Genomic DNA, 19,047 nt, shown 5'->3' with positions numbered 1-19,047 from the left:
TGGGAGGGCAGCCCACAGTGTCGGCGTTTAGTCCAGCACTTGGATCTCTGGGGGTATCATCCTGCAACGCCGCGTAATGGTTGCTGAGGAGGAGCGGCGGAGGGGAATAGGATGACTTCCTTGAGTTTCTGTCTCCACGAACCACGACCTGGAATCCCGGGGATTAGGTGTTGAGCTGGAGGAAGGACGTGGGCGCACAGGATCCCACAGCAGCGTATCCGAGATTTCGGTGTGGATGGCCAGTAGCCTCTTGGACTCCGATGCAGCCATGTCAATGTAACTTGACAGCATGGATTCCTTCATCCGAAGCTCATCGGACAGCCTCCGGATGTCCTCCCTCAGGTTAGTTACTTCTCTTTTCGTTCGAGAAAGTGTAACACAGCCTTCGCAATGAGAGGTTCTCCTATGTGCAGTAGACGCCATGTCGTTTAAGGTAAACAACAGTGTTGGCAGTCGAGTTAGCTATCCGCTAACTTCGCCAAATACACCCCAGGTGCTGTTAACGTCCTCAACACAAACCGCTTCGCAGTGAGTCTTGCACTCCGTAAGCTCCCTACGTCCTTGTAGAAGTTATTCTGTGATGTGTCTGTCCACTCAGAGTTGTTGTAAAATCCAGTTTTGCTGAAGAGCGGCTAGCGCGCTCTAGATAGACAACAAGCAAGAGCTAGCAAAGTTTACTCTACAGAACAGAAGGATAATGTATTTCTTGACACTTTCAGGTTAAATAAATGAAATTTCCTACTTATACATTAGAATCCTTCTTCAAACATTGATTAAACCCCGAAAAACTGAGCTCTGTGTGTCAAAGCTTCATATTTCAAAGTTTTCTTTTCCACAAAAATATCCCCTCCTGCCTTAAAATGTCTTGATTACCTAGTAATCAAAGTGTATACCATGTTTTTCACTGTGGACTATTTTTTTTAAACCTGCTACCCACTGAGAGCCACGTGAGTGTAGCACACATACAGGACACCCGCACACATAATGTTCCGTTATGATTTATGTAATAAAGCTTGAACAAGACATGAGTACATCCCAGTTGCATGAGCCCTCAGCAGTAGTCCCGTTAAAGTATCAGGTGTTTACTGCAGTGTGTTTTTGCTATTTTTCTTTTTAAATCACAGAATGGGGTGATTTGGATTTTGACAGACTTTTCAACGTAAATTGGGAATCTGAAAATAATTCAGTTGTTGCAGATGACACTGGTAAAGTTCACTTAACCTAACACAGGAAACATGCCTGAAGATACAGATTCTCAGCCAGGAAGGGTACAACCACCACCAGATAGCCAGGAATGAATGAATGAATGAATATATTTTATTTAAGTGTCATGCACCCATATAAGTGCCCAGCCTGTATGGGCTTATATGACACTAGTCATCAAACAGAGAAGATGGCATACAGTTAAATGAATCACCATAAACATCAGATTGTATACATAGTTTTCAGTCTCAAAGTCCATGCCTTCTCTATATAGCTTGCAATGGAAAATATTTCATTTTCAAATAACCATTTTAACATTTCTCCCTCGGACATCCAAAACAGATCAGGATTAACATTCTGGATTTTTGCAAACAAAACAGTTCTCAAATTCATATACAAAGGACAATAAAACATAAAATGAAATTCATCTTCAACCAAAGACATATCACGCACAATACATAGTCTTTTATCCTCGGGGATCCCTTTGTAACGACCTACCTCAATCTGTAGAGGCAGCACTCCAGCTCTGAGTTGAGCACACAGAGACCTCTGTCCTTTTATAAAGTAACAATTTACATAAGGCTCTACAGAAAAACAGTCCTTCAACTGAATGTACGTTCGTAATTTTGGTTTACGAAACAGATTGAAGTGCCACTTTTCTTTATAGATCTCAAACAATATCTTTCTCTGTTCTCGTAATTTACACTGCAAATTATTTTGAAACAAGGACTGCAAATTCATACTAACAAGGATTTCAAGGACACCCTTAGTCCAGGGATATTTATGAATTCTATCCCAATTGAATACCCTCTTGGTGAGCCTGTCCTCAGGTAAGAATACAAGGCGGTTCCAAAGTCTTAAGACTTCAATCCTCTGCTTCGCCACACAAGGCTCCCAGCCCATGTCTCCCTCTATGGCTGCCCGAGGGGTAAATTTGTGAAATCCCAGAAAGTACCTTATAGCCCTTTGCTGAACAGTGTTACACTCGGTGTCCTCCCCCAATCCCCATACTCCTGCTGCATAAAACATTATAGGTGCAACCATGGAGTCAAACAGCTGAGTGAATATAATAGAAGTCGGATCCGGGCAAGCTTTCATCTTATTAATTACAGCACCTAGGGCTCTCCCAGCAGAATCTGCTAGAGCTCTTTTGCCGGTACAGTAACTCATATTTTCATGAAACACAAAACCAAGATAGTGAACCCTCGTTTATCGCGGGGGTTACGTTCCAAAATGAACCCGCGATAGGTGAAATCCGTGAAGTAGTCAGCTTTATTTTTTACAGTTATTATACAATACTGCACTTGGGGGAGCGCTGCAGCTGCAGCCAGGTGGACGCCGTGGCGGTACTCTTGCCTCAGAGAGCGGGCCGGCTGAATCAACTGGAGCAGTCGGGGGTGGGGAAGGCTCGCGCAGGGGGGGGTTCTCCTGGGGAACGTGGCTGCGGTGGCCAGAGATGGCTGGGGACCACGTTCACTGTCCGGTTGACGGCGGGGGAAAAGAATAAGGCTGCTCCGTCGGCTCCATCTTTCAGGGTGTTTCACTACATAGAGACCAAGGAGAGAAATGATCCAGCGCCCCACAGCAGGCAGCGCTGTCCTGTATGGCAGAGGAGACGAGGCGCAGAGACTGTTCACGTTGGTCAGTCCCTTAGCCAATCAGGATGCAGAACACAATGAACTGTTTAAAAAAAGCATAAAAAACTGCACTAAAAAAATCTGTGAAACAGCGAAGCCGTGAAAGGTGAACCGCGTTGTCGCGAGGGTTCACTGTACATTATAATGTGCTATATAAATAAATTTGCCTTGCCTTGCCTTACTTATAAGTTACGGAATATAACAACGTTTGCCCAAAATAAAATTTATAGTCACTTTGAGGCACCAAAGGTTTTCTGAAATGAACTATTTGAGGTTTTTTTGTTAATAGCAAGTCTCCACTTTATACACCAGTCATTCATAATATTCAACATATTTTGTAACTTATTTTCTTCCTCTGCAATCAAAAGAATATCATCAGCATATAATAAAATACTGAGATTAAACGCCTCAATATCTATTCCACAGATAGCCCTCTTAATTTCCTGAGCCAAATCATTAACATAAAGAGCAAACAAAGTAGGAGAGAGGACATCTCCTTGTTTTATCCCAAATGGAGTAGGGAACTTGTCCGTCCTCAGATTGTTCACCTGCATACATTCTTCTGGTGCGTTGTATAAGGCTTTGATTGAATTATAGAAAATACCATTAATACCATGCTTAATTAATTTATATTCCAAGAGAACGCTATGTATCTAATCAAATGCTAATTTAGCCAGGAAGTGCAGCTGCAGTCCTTTAGCAGTCAGACACACTCGACAAACCAACAGCTTGGAAGACAAAACCAAGATCTGGATGCCCAAGGGTTTCTTCAGCAACTGCTTCAGCAGCAGTGGTCAAATCAAGCTAGTGTAAAGTGTTTCACCAGCACTGTACATGACTAACTTTAAAATCATGGCTTCAGAAGCCCCTGATCAATGACACACAGAGGTTAGCCCCGCATTGCTGGTCCCAGGCACACAGGAACTGGACAACCAGGAATTAGAAGAAGATTCTGTGGTCAGATGAGTCCAGTTTCCAGCATTGTCTTCCACCTGCTAATGTGAGGCTACGCAGAAGGCCAGGCAAAGCATCATCTTCAGCATGTACAGTACCTACTGTCAAGCATGGTGGAGGCAGTATCATGGTTTGGAGATGCATGACTGTTCCTGGTGTTGGTCATCTCACTGTCTGTGATGGCACATCTCTGCCAATTATTGTGCCATTCTCAAAACCCACATGTTCCCTTCTGCATCTGCACTGTTCTGTTGAAGTCAAAGCTGTATGTTTCAACAAGATAAGGCCCCTTAAACACATCCAGGGCCAGTAGAACTTGGCTGCAGGAGTTCAGTATCCAGGTCTTACAGTGGCCAGCTTAATCAACAGACATGAGCCCCATTGAAAATCTGTGATGGATTATCAAAAGGTCTGTTTCAAAGTGTAAACCAAAGAAAACAGAATAATTACAGCAGTAATTCAAGAAGAATGGGACAAGATTAGCCCTTAACAGTGTGAAAGGCTCCTGGGGAGCATGCCGGCCAGGATTAGAGCTCAACTGCATGCTAATGGCAGGACTGCTAGCTATTAATTTGATGATGTGATGATTTATTCATTTATTGTATTTTCTCTCCTAAAGGTGAGACTATGATGGGGAAGGAAATGCTTCCAGCCTGAAGGAACTGCAAATTCAGAGTCATGAAGTGGATTTTAAGTGTGTAGCAGAAGGTTCATCCAAGAGAATAGGACAGTACTACTATTCTTAGACTTAAGTTCAGTTTTAACTCGCTATTTGGTTACATTTAGGCCCAAAAATCTTCTGGTCAGATTTGGGAAAATACAGCCATGGCCATAAGTTTGGACACAAGTACCATGACGCTTGTGAATCTTCGAAAATACCACAAAATTGTCACTTACAATATAAATACCAGTCATGGCCATCAACCAAAATGAAATATATTTAATTTTGGTTGATGGCTATGACTGGTATTTATACTGTAAGTGACAATTTTGTGGTATTTTCGAAGATTCACAAGCGTCATGGTACTTGTGACCAAACTTATGGCCATGGCTGTAAAGCTCAGCCTTTCATAAGATATTTCAATCTGAGTCTCTATTTTGGGTAATCAGGGTGATGAGTCACACCTCATCTCCTTTATGACTGGTTGAATTGCAGTGAGAATGCAAAAGCAAAGGTAGGTTGTTAAACCGGTTTACTTTTGATTCTCATCTAAATTTTCATGCTTTTACCTTAAATTCTCTCGACTTCAGTGAGTTCAAGAAGAAACTTTTCTCTTCACACACTGAATCTTCTAACAAGAAATCAATTAATTTTACGGTTGGTTAGAAAGTCAGTTTCATACAAAGGGGATTTTGTGAGTGTAATGAGCTAAAAAATTATTTGTATATCATTTGTATAATGTCAGATAAGGTTAAGGTTAAAAACTCAACACTTGTGCAGAAAAAAGTTCTTCCTCATCACCAGTGTTTTGTTAAGCACATATGCAAGAACCACACCTCTCCTCCCCTTTGCCACTGATGTGTCATCATCACAGTAAACCTTCAAATAAGAAGTTGCAGCCAGTTGTCTTGAAGTCAAACTGTCAGTCAGTTATCATCCTCTGATACTGATAGGGAACATTTGCACATTTATGATTTTTTCCAGAACTTGATTGATTCTCATTTAAGGTAAGAGATCAATTAAATAAACATTTCCACATTTGAAGTGATGATTCTTGTTTAAAAAGTACAATTATTACTTTATTTGATTTCAGTTTGAAAAATGTATTATGAGTTTATTTGTGACTGAGTAGGAATATGTCCCACAGGAATCAAGTGAACACTGTAGCCAATAATAACAATATTAATAATAATAATAATCATCATCATCATCACCATCATCTATTATCTCTAATTATTATTATTATTGTTGTTGTTGTTGTTGTTATTATTATTCTTTATTAAGTTAATATTATGAATCCACGACTCAGCTCTCTCACTCCTTTTGCTGAGTACAACCCGGTCTCCCAAGGATTTGTGAAACTGTCACGTAAATTAATCTATGGTTTCGTGTGCACCAACACGATTTTCTCATGTTTTTCGTGGTGCACACAACGAAATTCAAACCAATGTATTTCAAACGGAGGATATTTCGTGCCACTCAGAACGTATTTAAAACTACTGCAACTACGAATTTGATTTTATTTTCATATCTGAATCTTAATCACACCTGAATAGAATGTTTAATTAATCAAATATTCCTATATAAACAATAGGTAGAAGTGATATAAATCATAGATGGAGTATCAACATCATTCACATACAGCCATGGTCAAAAGTTTGGACACAAGTACCATGACGCTTGTGAATCTTAGAAAATACCACAAAATTGTCACTTACAATATAAATACCAGTCATAGCCATCAACCAAAATGAAATATATTTCATTTTGGTTGATGTGTCCAAACTTATGGCCATGGCTGTATATTAGTGTGTGTGTGTTTACAGTGTTTGCAAAATACCTGTCGACAGTCGAGCTTAATTTCAGAATATTCTATTACCTATTATTATTATTATTATTATTATCTATTATTCCCGCTATGAATATTACTATGTTCAGCACCCCATTGATTTACACCTGCATTTTGTGCTTCATGCCGCAAGGTGTGCTGTTTGCATGTTGGACATTGTTTTACACAGACACCACCGAAGAAGAAAGGTGCCGAAGTGCTGCACGTTTTGTTTTTTTTTGTTTTTTGTTTTTTTATTAAATTGAAACAGGAGTCTGTCCGCATGAATGTCCAATGGGTTAGGGGTTGTCCATGAGTTTGATATCTTCAATCATGTTAAAAAGTTTTACAGCAGTCGGTTTTTTCATATGTTTCAGTGATTAGAAGGATAGAGACATTTCTTTATGAAACATATTAAAAATAGGTTTACATTTTAGAAATCTGCATTTGTGTATGAAAAATTCCCCTAATTTAATACAGCGGACCGGAATCAAACCCACATCGGAGACCAGCTCTTGTACATGAGTCGCCTGCTTAACCTGCTGAGCTATATGGGCATTGGATACCCACTAAACAAAATTTTTTAATAAATACCAGCGCACCGGCCCTTCGGTCAAACGGCCGAATGATGTTTACACAAATTTTGCCCGAAGCCACATCTAATTGCCGACCCCTGCATTACATTATAAATATGGGACGATGTAATGCAAAATATAGCATTGGATTCGCAACACTTTTACATTAAAATATAATTACCCATTCGAAATGCCCTAACTCGCTTAAATCTGACCGAGGAGAAATATGACACACGAGGAATATTTGAAAACGTTCTATTCAGGTGTGATTAAGATTCAGATATGAAAATAAAATCAAACCCGTAGTTGCAGTAGTTTTAAATACGTTCTGAGTGGCACGAAATATCCTCCGTTTGAAATACATTGGTTTGAATTTCGTTGTGTTCACCACGAAAAACATGAGAAAATCGTGTTGGTGCACACGTAACCATAGATTAATTTACATGACAGTTTCACGAATCCTTGTGAGACCGGGTTGCTGAGTATGACTATAAATAAATGGTGACAGTGTTTTATTTATTCATAACTGTAGACTTACTTGTGCATTTCACCACACACTTTGTCCACAGACTGGACCTGTTTTCCAGTCACAAGCGTGACAAATCCAGAAAGATGTCCAAATTTAAGGTGTTTATTTTACTGCTGTTTTTCACCGGGGTTAGTCTGTTCATAAGAACCCACTTCAACTTAACTGTCTGGTTCCACTCTCTACAACAAAGCCCATGTGCTTGTGAGAAGTGTTTATCAGAAGACAAGCTGTTGCTCATGCAACGTTTCAACAGTTCTGTGGACCCATTTTTGTCTGTGAACTACAACCTGTCAGAGGATGCCTTCAACTGGTGGAAGGTAAGTCACTCATCTGCCAATAAAGAGTCATCCTGCAGTTATCAGATGAGAATATATGCATATAAAATACACCTTCAATGTATACTGACAGTCAATAGAAACTTTGAGGTAGAAATGTACACAGAATTCTACTTGTAGGGGGGTTGTAATTATTCATTGTGGATTTACTGATGATCTAGTGCTCTGGTAGTTGAGATAATGATGAGTTGTCGTTTTTTCATGATTCATTGCACATTGGTTGGTCACTTTGCAAAAGTGAACCAAATACACACCAAGCAATACTCAGTGAGTATCTGCACAATTTGAGAATGGGTTTTGAAGGCCTATATAAAGGTCCACAAAAGGCCACCATTGTTAGTTCAGTGAACAGCATCATGCCGCGTCTATCACATGAACGTCTCTGGGCACTGGGTATGGTGGAGGCCGGTTTGAGCTACAGTGATGTAGTCAGGCGTATGGGCTGTTCCCAACCCACAATCAGAAGCCTGGTCCAAAGCATGCGCCGACGGATTGCTGCCTGCATCGAAGCAAATGGAGGCCATACTCGGTATTGACTGTTGTGACTTTGTGTTTGGCAGGTGCCGTTTTCTTTTGTGAAATTCTTTATTTTGAAATCATTCTTGAAACTTCAGATTTTTGTTTCTGTATGCCAATATGCTAAACCAGGGATGGGAAACATCCGGCCTCCGAGTCGTATACAGCCCGCGAGACCATTTCAAATGGCCTGCAAATGCAATACAATTTTTATATTTTATATCTTCATTTATGCATATATGAATAAATAAAAAATTATGGGCAGAAAAATTGCCAGGCATTAGTTTTCTGAGAAAAAACAGACGTGTCCGAGTCAACGTCAGGGTCAGTGAATACATCATGCGATGTACGTGTCATTGCATTGGGCCGGAGTGATTGACGCAAGACAAGTGATGCATCATGGCGACTGTCAAGAAAAGGAAGGTGGATGCAGAGTGCCGCGTATTCCAGGAAAAATGGACAAATGACTTTTTCTTTGTTGAAGTGAAAGGCAAGCCAGTGTGCCTTGTGTGTGGCGAGGTGCTGGCGGTGATGAAAAAGGCAAATGTCGAGCGCCATTACAGCTCGAAACATGCTAAACTCCAGGAGTTGAGAGGACAAATGCGTTTGGATAAAATTAACACTCTTCGTCGGAGTTTGGATGCTCAACAAGCAGCTTTCACACAACTACAGACTGACAGAGAGAATATTACACATGCAAGTTTTGTGGTGAGTGAATTAATAGCCAAGAAGCTGAAACCTCATGCTGAAGGAGAGTTCGTGAAGGAGTGCCTGGTAGCCACCGCGGAGCTTCTCGCGCCCGACAAAGTGAAATTATTTAAAAACGTCAGTTTGTCTCGAAGAACTGTTTCAGACAGGATTACTGATATGGTGCAAGATATTGAAAAAACATTGAAGAACACTGCAAGAGACTTTGAGTATTTTTCTCTGGCTTGTGATGAGACAACAGACATCACAAACACAGCGCAGCTTGCCATTTTTGTGCGTGGGATTACGACCGAGTTTGAAATGGAGGAGGAGTTGCTGTCTTTGCAAACCATGCATGGCACTACTAAAGGTGAGGATTTGTTCAATCAAGTTATTGTGGCCATGAACAATTTTGAACTGCCATTTGAGAAGTTGAGCGGCATCACCACTGACGGAGCTCCCGCAATGGTTGGCGCGCAAAAAGGATTGACTGCATTAGTCAAAAAAGAAATGAGCCGTCTGAGTCTGGATCCAAGTGATTTAGTTGTATGCCACTGTATCATACATCAAGAGAGTTTATGTGCACATTCCCTGAAGCTTACCCATGTGATGAAAACAGTTGTGTCCACCGTAAACTTCATTAAAAGCAGACGGCTGAACAACCGCCAGTTCATGGAGCTACTCAGCGAGCTTGAGTCAGAGTATGGTGATCTGGTGTATCATTGTGAAGTGCGATGGCTGAGTCGTGCAAATATGCTCGCGCGGTTTTATACACTGCGGGAAGAAGTCAGACGCTTCATGGAGATGAAGGGGAAACCTGTCGTGGAGCTCAGTGATGGCAAGTTCCTCTGTGATCTGGCCTTCATGGTGGACATCAGCAAGCACCTGTCAGAGCTAAACATGAAGCTGCAAGGTCCCAATCAGCTCATCAGCTCTCTGCTTTCAAATGTGAAATCATTTGAAGTGAAGTTAAGGCTGTGGCAAGGACAACTGGAAGGGGGAAACACTGTGCACTTTCCCACCCTACAAGAACAAAAGCCTGATGTTACAACTGAATATGCTGGTGAGTGTGCAAAACTCATCTAGGCATTTGATGAGAGGTTTCATGATGTGAAAAATACACAAAAGGACCTCGACATTTTTGAGACGCCATTTAATGTGCAGCCATCTGATGTGCCAGACAACCTTCAAATGGAAATAATTGAGCTGCAAAACAACAACGAGCTCAAAGCCAAGTACAACAACCTCTCTCTGCTGGACTTTTACAAACTGTATGTCTGTGCTGAGGATTTTCCCATCCTGAGGAGACATGCCCTGAAGTTTGCATCTCTGTTTTGGACAACGTACCGCTGTGAACAGTTCTTTTCAAAACTGACTCTTGCAAAGACTCGCCTCCGCTCAAGACTGACTGACTCAAACTTGGAAAACCAGCTTCGAGTAGCATCATCATCACTGCCAGCTGACATCAGATGCCTCGCTAAAGAAAAACAGTTCCAGCCATCGCATTAGGTGAGTCTACAAATGCAGCAATCATGAGGCTTAGTAACACAGCAGTTATAGACTTTCTTTGTCTTTTTTTCATCACTTGTTATGTATTCATAATAGTATGGCCCTTGGAGGACTTTATAAAAATTGAAATGGCCCTTGATATGAAAAAGGTTCCCCACCCCTGTGCTAAACAAATGATTCATATGAAGAAAATCGAGTCTCGGGCTTCAAAATAAAAATTATGTTGAAAAATATGGTCTCAAAGTTTCTATTGACTGTCAGTGTACATATATATATGACAATGCATGATTATTTGTCCTGGCAAAGACACGTGGATTTCAATGATCCCATTACAGAAAATTCAGAAACTCAGGATTGCCATTTGCAGCAGTGTTTATAAATGTTGGCTGAATTCTAATTAAAGATCAAGAAAATCTTTTTGTCTTGAGAAAGACAAACCTTCTCTTTGTACTGTGGTCCTCAGCAAAAGTTCAATGAAGACACCAGTCTTTGAACAGATATGCAATGCCATAATGATGTGACTCCATAAAGACTCTGATTTGACTCATTCTCATACATATGGATGAGGAGGGGCATCATCCACCTCCTAGTAGGCGAGAAGGTGTATTTTCCACACCAACAAGTGTCTAACCTGTGGAAAAGCAGCAGGTTCTTAGAGGGTTCGCAAGTTGAACCAACTCCAAACCAGCTCAAGCAGGAGCCCAGAACTAGCAACTGATTCTCATTGGTAAAAGAGAAGTAGAAATACAAATGTTCTTATATGCCTGTTTGCTCACAAAATGCAAATGATAACTGATTTAACAACAGAGTATGTCTGGTATTTCTGTCAGCGCTTACAGAATGAAAGGCGCAGCTTCAGCACCTATAAAACAACAGTAGAGAGGCTGTTTCAGATGTTCCCACCAACTCCAGATCTAACAGAACCCAGCCCTGACCGCTGCAGGATTTGTGCTGTGGTGGGAAATTCTGTTAATTTACAGCGATCACACTACGGACCTCTGATAGATTTCCATGATGTCGTCATAAGGTAAATATTGCTCAGAGAAATCTTCTTTCGTCCAAATATTTCTGCAAAAAAAGTGACATAAGAAGTATTCTGGTGTGTACTCCTTAGAATGAACTTTGGTCGTATCAACGGCTATGAGGAAGATGTTGGGACCAGAACAACTCATCGTGTCATGTATCCAGAGAGTGCCGTGGATTTAGACAACACCACTCATCTTGTGCTGTTTCCATTCAAGATACAGGATCTTAAGTGGCTCATCATGGCCTTCACAACAGGATTTACTGGAAAGTGAGTTATATTCTTATTCACTACATGCATATGATTTGTCCCCATTTATATGAAGATGTGTTCAGTGTAATCTAACAAACAGGCATTAAGACATAATGAATGAAACCATATCATGATTTTTCTTCCGTTATCTTTAGTAGATGGTCAACTTTTAGTTTCATATTCTTCAAAGATTTTTAATACATGTGAAGACATAACCGTTTCCTTGTAAATATGATTTCTATTGTTCATATAAAGGCTTTTTAAAAAAAAAAAAAAAAAAGAAGCTGCAATGGTATTATCATATGAGATGATGGAAGACTTGGATAGACTAGGTTATTCAGGGAAAAATAAATAAAGTGAAACAGAAAAACAGACAACACAATGCAAGCTTAAACATTAAAGTAGTGAAATCACCAAGAAAATTGCCAAGGGTTCATAGAGTTCATGAATGAAGTGAAATCTCATAACCGACTTCAAATGTTAACAAAGTTTGTCAAAGACTGTGGGAGTAGAACAATCTCCTGAAGTCTGCTTTCACATTGCGACTGTTTAGCTTTCTTTTGGAATGTCCACAACATTATTTTATCAAGTAGTTCATTTGATTTTGTCATTTCATGCTGTTTCTAGATCATATGCGGCAGTAAAATCCAAGGTTCAAGCTAACAAGGATTTGGTGAGTATTATGTTCACTGCATTCAGCAGTGAGCTGTCTGCAAAAGTAATGATAGATACAAATAAGGTGAAACATTAATTCAGATTCCTAACAGGTAATGGTGGTCAATCCAGCCTTCATGAGGTATGTTCATGACATCTGGCTGGATAAAAAGGGCAGGTATCCATCCACTGGCTTTATGGCTTTGGTTCTTGCGCTGCACATCTGTGATCAGGTAAGTTCATTTCTAATTTCTCTTAACTGTGAAGTCTACAGAGTTGTCAGTTTCTGTATAAGTGCTCAAAAATAAGCAACAAGATATGTTTGTGATCGTCTTCCTGATGTGACCGACATGAGGCTTATCTGACTGCCTATTCTTGTTCAAGATGATAGGCTGCTTGATAGGCAGTTTCATATGAATGCTATGACTCATCCACGTCACTGCTGTATGTGCAGTTTGATAACAGAAGTGAAATGTTAAATATTCATAAAATAGGTGTGTCCTACATAATGCAGCAGATTTGTCAGTTATCGTATGTTCATTTTTGTGTTCCAAGGTCCGTGTGTTTGGTTTTGGTGCAGACAGTGATGGAAACTGGAGCCATTACTGGGAGAAGCTTAAAAATAAAAAGTTACGAACTGGGCAGCATCCTGGACAGCATGAGTATCACATTATCCAGCAGTTGGCTGAGGAACAAAAAATCCATTTTTTTACAGGGCACTGATCTTTTATCATTTAAAGTTAAAGATACAACTGACTCTATTGAGACTATAGGAACTGATCAAATATTACTGTCAGTCCTGTACAAGGAAAGGCACGTGTGCTAAGCTGCTGTGCTAAAATTTTTCCATGTGCTTTTATTGTTTGTGTTGTTCCTCTCTATTACAGAGAAAAGAAAAATCTTTTTGTTATCTTCTTTAATGCTTGTCCAGGTTGTTTTCTGCTGACTAGATCTTTGCTTGTGTTGTGTCTACTCTCAGATGTACGTTGCTTTGGAAATCAGCGTCTGTAAATGAAATTATAGAATCAATGTGTAAGTGAAAATTTTTTTAAAACGGGAGGAGGTGGGGGTCATGGTAGTGGTGAACTGAATTATAACAAAAGGTGACTTGTATGATAACTGAAAACAAAGGCACTGTATTTAACTTGTGTGATATGATCTCTGTGGAAATGTTCTGTCTGCACAAATAAATGAAAACAAAAATGGAATTAAGCTCAGTTGCAAGATTGTCTAAACATAGCTCTATCTTCTGAAAACAGTGCTCTGGAAGTACATTAAAATGTTATGTCAATAAAATAGATTTATTTTTTCCTGGAACACACTAAGAACAGCAAATGTTCATTTCCACATTTCTCCATTACCGTCTGCAGTCTTTGTCAAAAGGTCAGATTGCTCAGGAAAAGTAAAGATTTTACTAACAACTAGAAAAGCACTCGGAGAGCACATACCTCCGCCATGCCGTTTGTCTGTCTGTGTGTGTGTCCGTCTGTGTGTGTGTGTGTGTGTCTGTTTGTCTGTTAATAGCATAACTCAAAAAGTCATGGACGGATTTTCACCAAATTTTTACAGGATGTCCGGAAGAGCAAGAGTAAGAATCAATTAGATTTTGGAGGTGATCCGGATCACCGTCTGGATCCAGGAATTTTTTGAAGGTCGAAGGACAATTGAGAGATGGCCGCCAGGCCATCTCTCAATTGGACAGTGTTGATTTCCCGGTATGGGCTGCAAAATATAAAATATAAAACATATTTTGACTTGGGGCTGCACACTGTGGGAGTGGTTAGCATTTTCGCCTTGCAGCAAGAAGATCCCCGGTTCAAATCCCGGCCTGGGCCTGGGATCTTTCTGCATGGAGTTTGTATGTTCTCCCTGTGCACGTGTGGGTTTTCTCCGGGTACTCCGGCTTCCTCCCACAGTCCAAAAATATGCTGAGGTTAATTGAGTACTCTAAATTGCCTGTAGGTGTGAATGTGTGTGTGATTGTCTGTCTGTATATGTAGCCCTGTGACAGACTGGCGACCTGTCCAGGGTGTCCCCTGCCTTCGCCCGAGTCAGCTGGGATAGGCTCCAGCACCCCCCGCGACCCTAATGAGGATAAAGCGGTGTATAGAGGATGGATGGATGGATGGATGGATGGATGGATGGACAACGTCCCAACTTCATTGGAATTGGGTTTGTACAAGCAGGTCAACCAGTCCTGTCTCAGATGTGAACACCTCGGCTGCCCTTAGGCCTTCTATCTGCACCTGCTCAGAGTTGATTATGTGTGACATTAGATTCCAGTGGAAACATTAATTGCACACCAAATGTAATCAAACTGAGGAACTCTCCAATCCTCCAAACACAATACATGACGATAAAAGTAATATGGCAGCCAAACTGATGCACTTGCAAAGAAAAATGACTAGGCCTTCACAGGGCTCTGTTTTAAATGCATCCTGTAGATCAGGTAGACAGAGGGAAAAGGAAGAATCAAAACATCCAAATCTCTGCCCTTGAGTGTCTGATATGACAGTTTACCTGCTGAGACAGCAGTCAAACCTTAACAGAAACTATGATGTCGTTTCATCTACTGATTTAGTGTAAGTTAAACCAACCAGTTACAGGTGTTTGTAATTGCTTTGACATGGAATGTAGCTTAAAAGCCTCGCTGCAGGAAAAGCAGAATTTAGGCAAGTAGAGGCTGCAATACTTTAGTACATTGGAAAGAAAGTCCAGATAATTCATGGTTACAATAATACCACCATGCAGGCAGATAATGATTAACATGATCATATTCTCCTCTTCTGTTGATAAGTTTCGGTGTTGTATAATGGCCAGAAAAGTGTTTTTGCAGAACATGATGTGGTCACAATGAATTCTAATGTTGACCTTTTTGATATAAAATGCCTTCACTTTGTCATTTTATCCTGGTAGACAAGTGTGTCTAATTAACGTATGAATTCTGCAGGTACAGCCAAAAACATGCATGAAGTCACAGTGACTTTTGGCCGCTTGATTCTATTAGTTCTGTTATAGTACTGGTATAGGGACACAGCAGACAGACATTTGGAGTAAAACATAAATGTACAAAAATCACCAGAATAAAACTACATCCAGAAGTATTACTTAAAACCCGCGGAACTGAGAAGCAGTTGCCGCAAGTGAAGCTAACGGAGACCCCAGTGGGACTGATGGGGGGCACTGAAGCCGGTGGTGATTTTCGGGTGGTGACCCGAGAGGGTCTAGACCGACAGTGGAGAACAGAGAATCCAGGTGAAGCATTTACGAGCAAATGGATCATTCAAAAGTAGAGCACAAAAAACAGCAGTTAGCTGAGGTACACACAAAAGACATGGCCAGAACAGGGATCAGTAAACTGACTGCAGTTGTTCAACAATCCAGCATCTAGTAGTGCTCTGTGTCTGGCTTTTTTCAGAGGAGGAAGGTAACTGCAGCCGATCATGCCCACCTGCATGTGAATCTCGTCTGGTGATTTCGGATTGGCATCACCTGCTCACATACCACACACACCACCTCACCTCACGCTCACCCAGAGATAGGGGAGAAGGAAGGATGAAAGAAGAAAATCTGACACTACAGGTTTGACGGCTGTTACAAGTTCATTGTCCGAGTAAAAGCTTGAGCAAAACTTGGCGCAAATCTCTTCAGGTGTGCCTGAGATAACACGTTCATAGGAGTGGGGTGAACGTGCAGCCAGAGAACAAAAGGCCATTTATAGATCGACCGGATCTTCCCTGGAAACCAGACAAGCATAGGAGCAGTCAAGATGAGTGGTTTCCAGCAGTCCAGCCTTCAGTCTGTCAAGGCGGAAACAGAAAGACACTGATTTAATAAAGTATTGTCAGACACATTGATCAGTTTTTACTATCAACTCCAAACGTTTAAACAATGACAGGGTGACCTAATAAAATGCTGTACAGGTGATCTGTGCTCATGGTTCCTCCTTCATTTTACAGGAAATCTCATGGAAATCAGTGTTGTATCAGTTTGTATATTAATCAGCTTCTTGGAAACAATGAATTACGTAGGTTATCGTCCTGGTCCGGTGTCTATGACGTCTCAAAAATATGCAACTGGATCGTCTGGGGACACTTTGTGTGTGATGCATGAATCTAAACCTACTCAGAAACTAATCTGACCAGCATGAGTGCTCCATGCCTCTCTACAGGAAATCTCCAGTCAAACGCTGCAAAAAGCTTGTTTATCACCTAATAAAATGTTGTCATATTACGTGTGTGAAGAATGGGCTGTGCTACGCTGGGCAGACAGATGGCTGAGTTCACTAAGCCACGCTGGTTCCAGGTAGCTGTGGCATGACAGCTGATTCAGACGGAGCAATTTTGCTCCAGTGCCCTGCAGCAAAGCCTGGTGTCTGTAGGGAAAGATGCAATAAACAAATGATGAGGATGAAGAGTAGGATATTTCGACGGATTTTTCTTCAACTTGCATAGACAGTGATCCTTATCAGGCTGCCTACTTAAAGCTGAGTGATAAATGCTAAATTTCATCACACTCGGATTGTTTCCTTTCACTGCATCACTGCTGAAGAGCCAGAATTCTTTAAAATCTTTTCTCAAATGTCTCAAAAGAGTGCTAAGATGCTGATTCTATTTTTTAGATGGGTGAAACTATTCGGCAATGCAACTCACGTTTATTTGCATAGCACAATTCAAACACAAGACAATTCAAGGTGCTTTACAACAGCAAAGAAATGCATCACAGAAGTGAAAAAAATAATTTTAAAGATGATTTAAAAGTAGACACTGAAACATAGACATTAAAATCCTAGAAATAAAACATAAAAGCAGACATTAAGATAAAAGTGCAGATTGAGCATCTGCTGACTGTCTGAGCAGACCTCAGATGTTCAGGAAGTTTCTTCCACAAGTGAGAATCATAACAGCTGAATGTTGCTTCACTATTTTTGTTCTGGTTCTGGGAACACACAGTAAACTAGTGATGGTGAAATCGAAGCTTCATGAAGCAATGAACCACTTTGACACATCTGCTTCAAGAATGACACATCGCTTCGAAGCATTTGACACAATCAGAAGAGTGACATCTGCTGGTCCTGTGTCAGAACTGCACCTAAGTGGAAAAAAATGAAAAAGCCTCAGGACTGCTTGTCTCACACTGCTTTGTACTTGCAATAAATGTTTTAAAACGTTATATATGTATGTTTGTGTGCATATATGTGTAGTGTGTTTCTATGAATGAATGTGTGTTGTGTATGAGTGAATCTATGCGTATGTATCTGTGTGTTATTTAATGTATGAAATGCAACTTGATATATCTAAACTAAATTCTAACTAAATGTATACTCTCCCTAACTTCTCTCAAAATGACAAATGGCAAATGCACTAGCGTAATCTCCTCCTCTCAAAAACCCACAATTTGGGGAGTGAATCAGACCCCTATGCCTTTTAAGACCTGGACAGATTGAAATGTCCCACCCCTTCAAAGTTCGCTCGAAGCACCGCGACACGCGATGTGACGTAACGAGGCCTCGTTCTCGATAGTCACGTGATTGTGGGTGTGCTGAAGCAGGGATCGAAACACAGTCTCAGAACACTTCTGCTTCAAAAGCTCGGCACTGTGTCGAGCAAACTGGCTCGAGCGTAACATCACTACAGTAAACCTGTATCTGATGACTCAAGGGCTCTGGATGCTTCATTTGAGTTAATACATCTAGGATGTACTTTGGTCCAAGACCATTCAGGGCTTTGTAAGCCAGGAGTAAGACTTTGCACTCTATGCTTTGACTAACAGGAAGCCAAGATAGTGATTTGATCAGCGGTGTAATATGGTCCAGTTTCTGGGTGTTAGTTAGGACTCGGGCAGCAGCGTTCTCGATCAGCTGCAATTACTGAAGCTCTGTGGACAAACGTCCAGCAATATTTGTTCTTGTACAGAAAGTTGAATTATTTTCATCTGCAGCATTCTCATATGACTGTTTCACCTGTTTGTTTTATTATTCAATCTGCTCTGTTGTCTGCCTAATTTGATTCTAGCACAGTTGGGTAAGATTGCATGCAGAGTGAATAGTGCAGCTTCAGAACAGATAAAGCATCAGCAGCAAGTCTTAACTGATCTTGAATTGTGCAGATAAGTTGGTCTCTTTGAATTACACACCAGCACTGGCTTAAAATTGTGCTCTTCTGGGCAACGCAATGTGAAGGCCTTTTGATTTTTTTTTATTTTCAGGACTATTTACCATGTGGATTCTCACTGAAGATATCAAATCTATGAATGAACACATCTGGAAATATGAAGTAAACAGAAAGAAATAAGTCAAAATATGTTTTATATTTTAGATTCTTCTAAATAGCCACCCTTTGCTTTGATTACTGCTTTGCACACTCTTAGCATTCTCTCCATAATCTTCATGAGGTAGTCACCTGAAATGGTTTTCCAACAATCTTGAAGGGGTTCCCAGAGATGCTGAGCATTTGTTGGCCCTTATACCTTCTCTTTGCAGTCCAAGTCATCCCGAACCATCTGGATTGGGTTTAGATCAGGTGACTGTGGAGACCAGATCATCTGACACATCACTTTATCACTCTCCTTCTTGGTCAAATAGTCCTTAAACAGCCTGGAGGTGTGTGTGGGGCCATTGTCCTGCTGAAAAATAAATGATGGTCCAACTAAATGCAAACTGGATGGGATGGCATGTCGCTGCA

The 19,047-nt window shown here is 40.7% G+C and overlaps 1 protein-coding gene across 1 annotated transcript; it reads left to right on the top strand.

Annotated features, from left to right (window-relative positions):
• Window positions 1-289: 289 nt before the first annotated feature.
• Window positions 290-13,087, top strand: LOC127536101 (CMP-N-acetylneuraminate-beta-galactosamide-alpha-2,3-sialyltransferase 1-like). The gene is made up of 7 exons (XM_051955569.1): window positions 290-342; window positions 7,578-7,704; window positions 11,265-11,461; window positions 11,549-11,728; window positions 12,338-12,383; window positions 12,478-12,597; window positions 12,920-13,087. Exons 1-7 carry the CDS (start codon window positions 290-292, stop codon window positions 13,085-13,087), a joined length of 891 nt encoding a protein of 296 aa, XP_051811529.1.
• Window positions 13,088-19,047: the final 5,960 nt, after the last annotated feature.

Source organism: Acanthochromis polyacanthus, chromosome 11, assembly GCF_021347895.1.
Source record: "Acanthochromis polyacanthus isolate Apoly-LR-REF ecotype Palm Island chromosome 11, KAUST_Apoly_ChrSc, whole genome shotgun sequence".
NCBI classification, from domain to species: Eukaryota; Metazoa; Chordata; class Actinopteri; family Pomacentridae; genus Acanthochromis; species Acanthochromis polyacanthus.
This window is presented reverse-complemented; position numbering and strand designations above follow the sequence as displayed.

Coding starts and splice junctions, on each gene's coding strand:
- LOC127536101 (XM_051955569.1), top strand. CDS start 290: ATGGATTCCTTCATCCGAAGCTCATCGGACAGCCTCCGGATGTCCTCC. Junction 7,705..11,264: donor ATGCCTTCAACTGGTGGAAG/GTAAGTCACTCA, acceptor TATTTCTGTCAG/CGCTTACAGAATGAAAGGCG. Junction 12,384..12,477: donor TTCAAGCTAACAAGGATTTG/GTGAGTATTATG, acceptor GATTCCTAACAG/GTAATGGTGGTCAATCCAGC.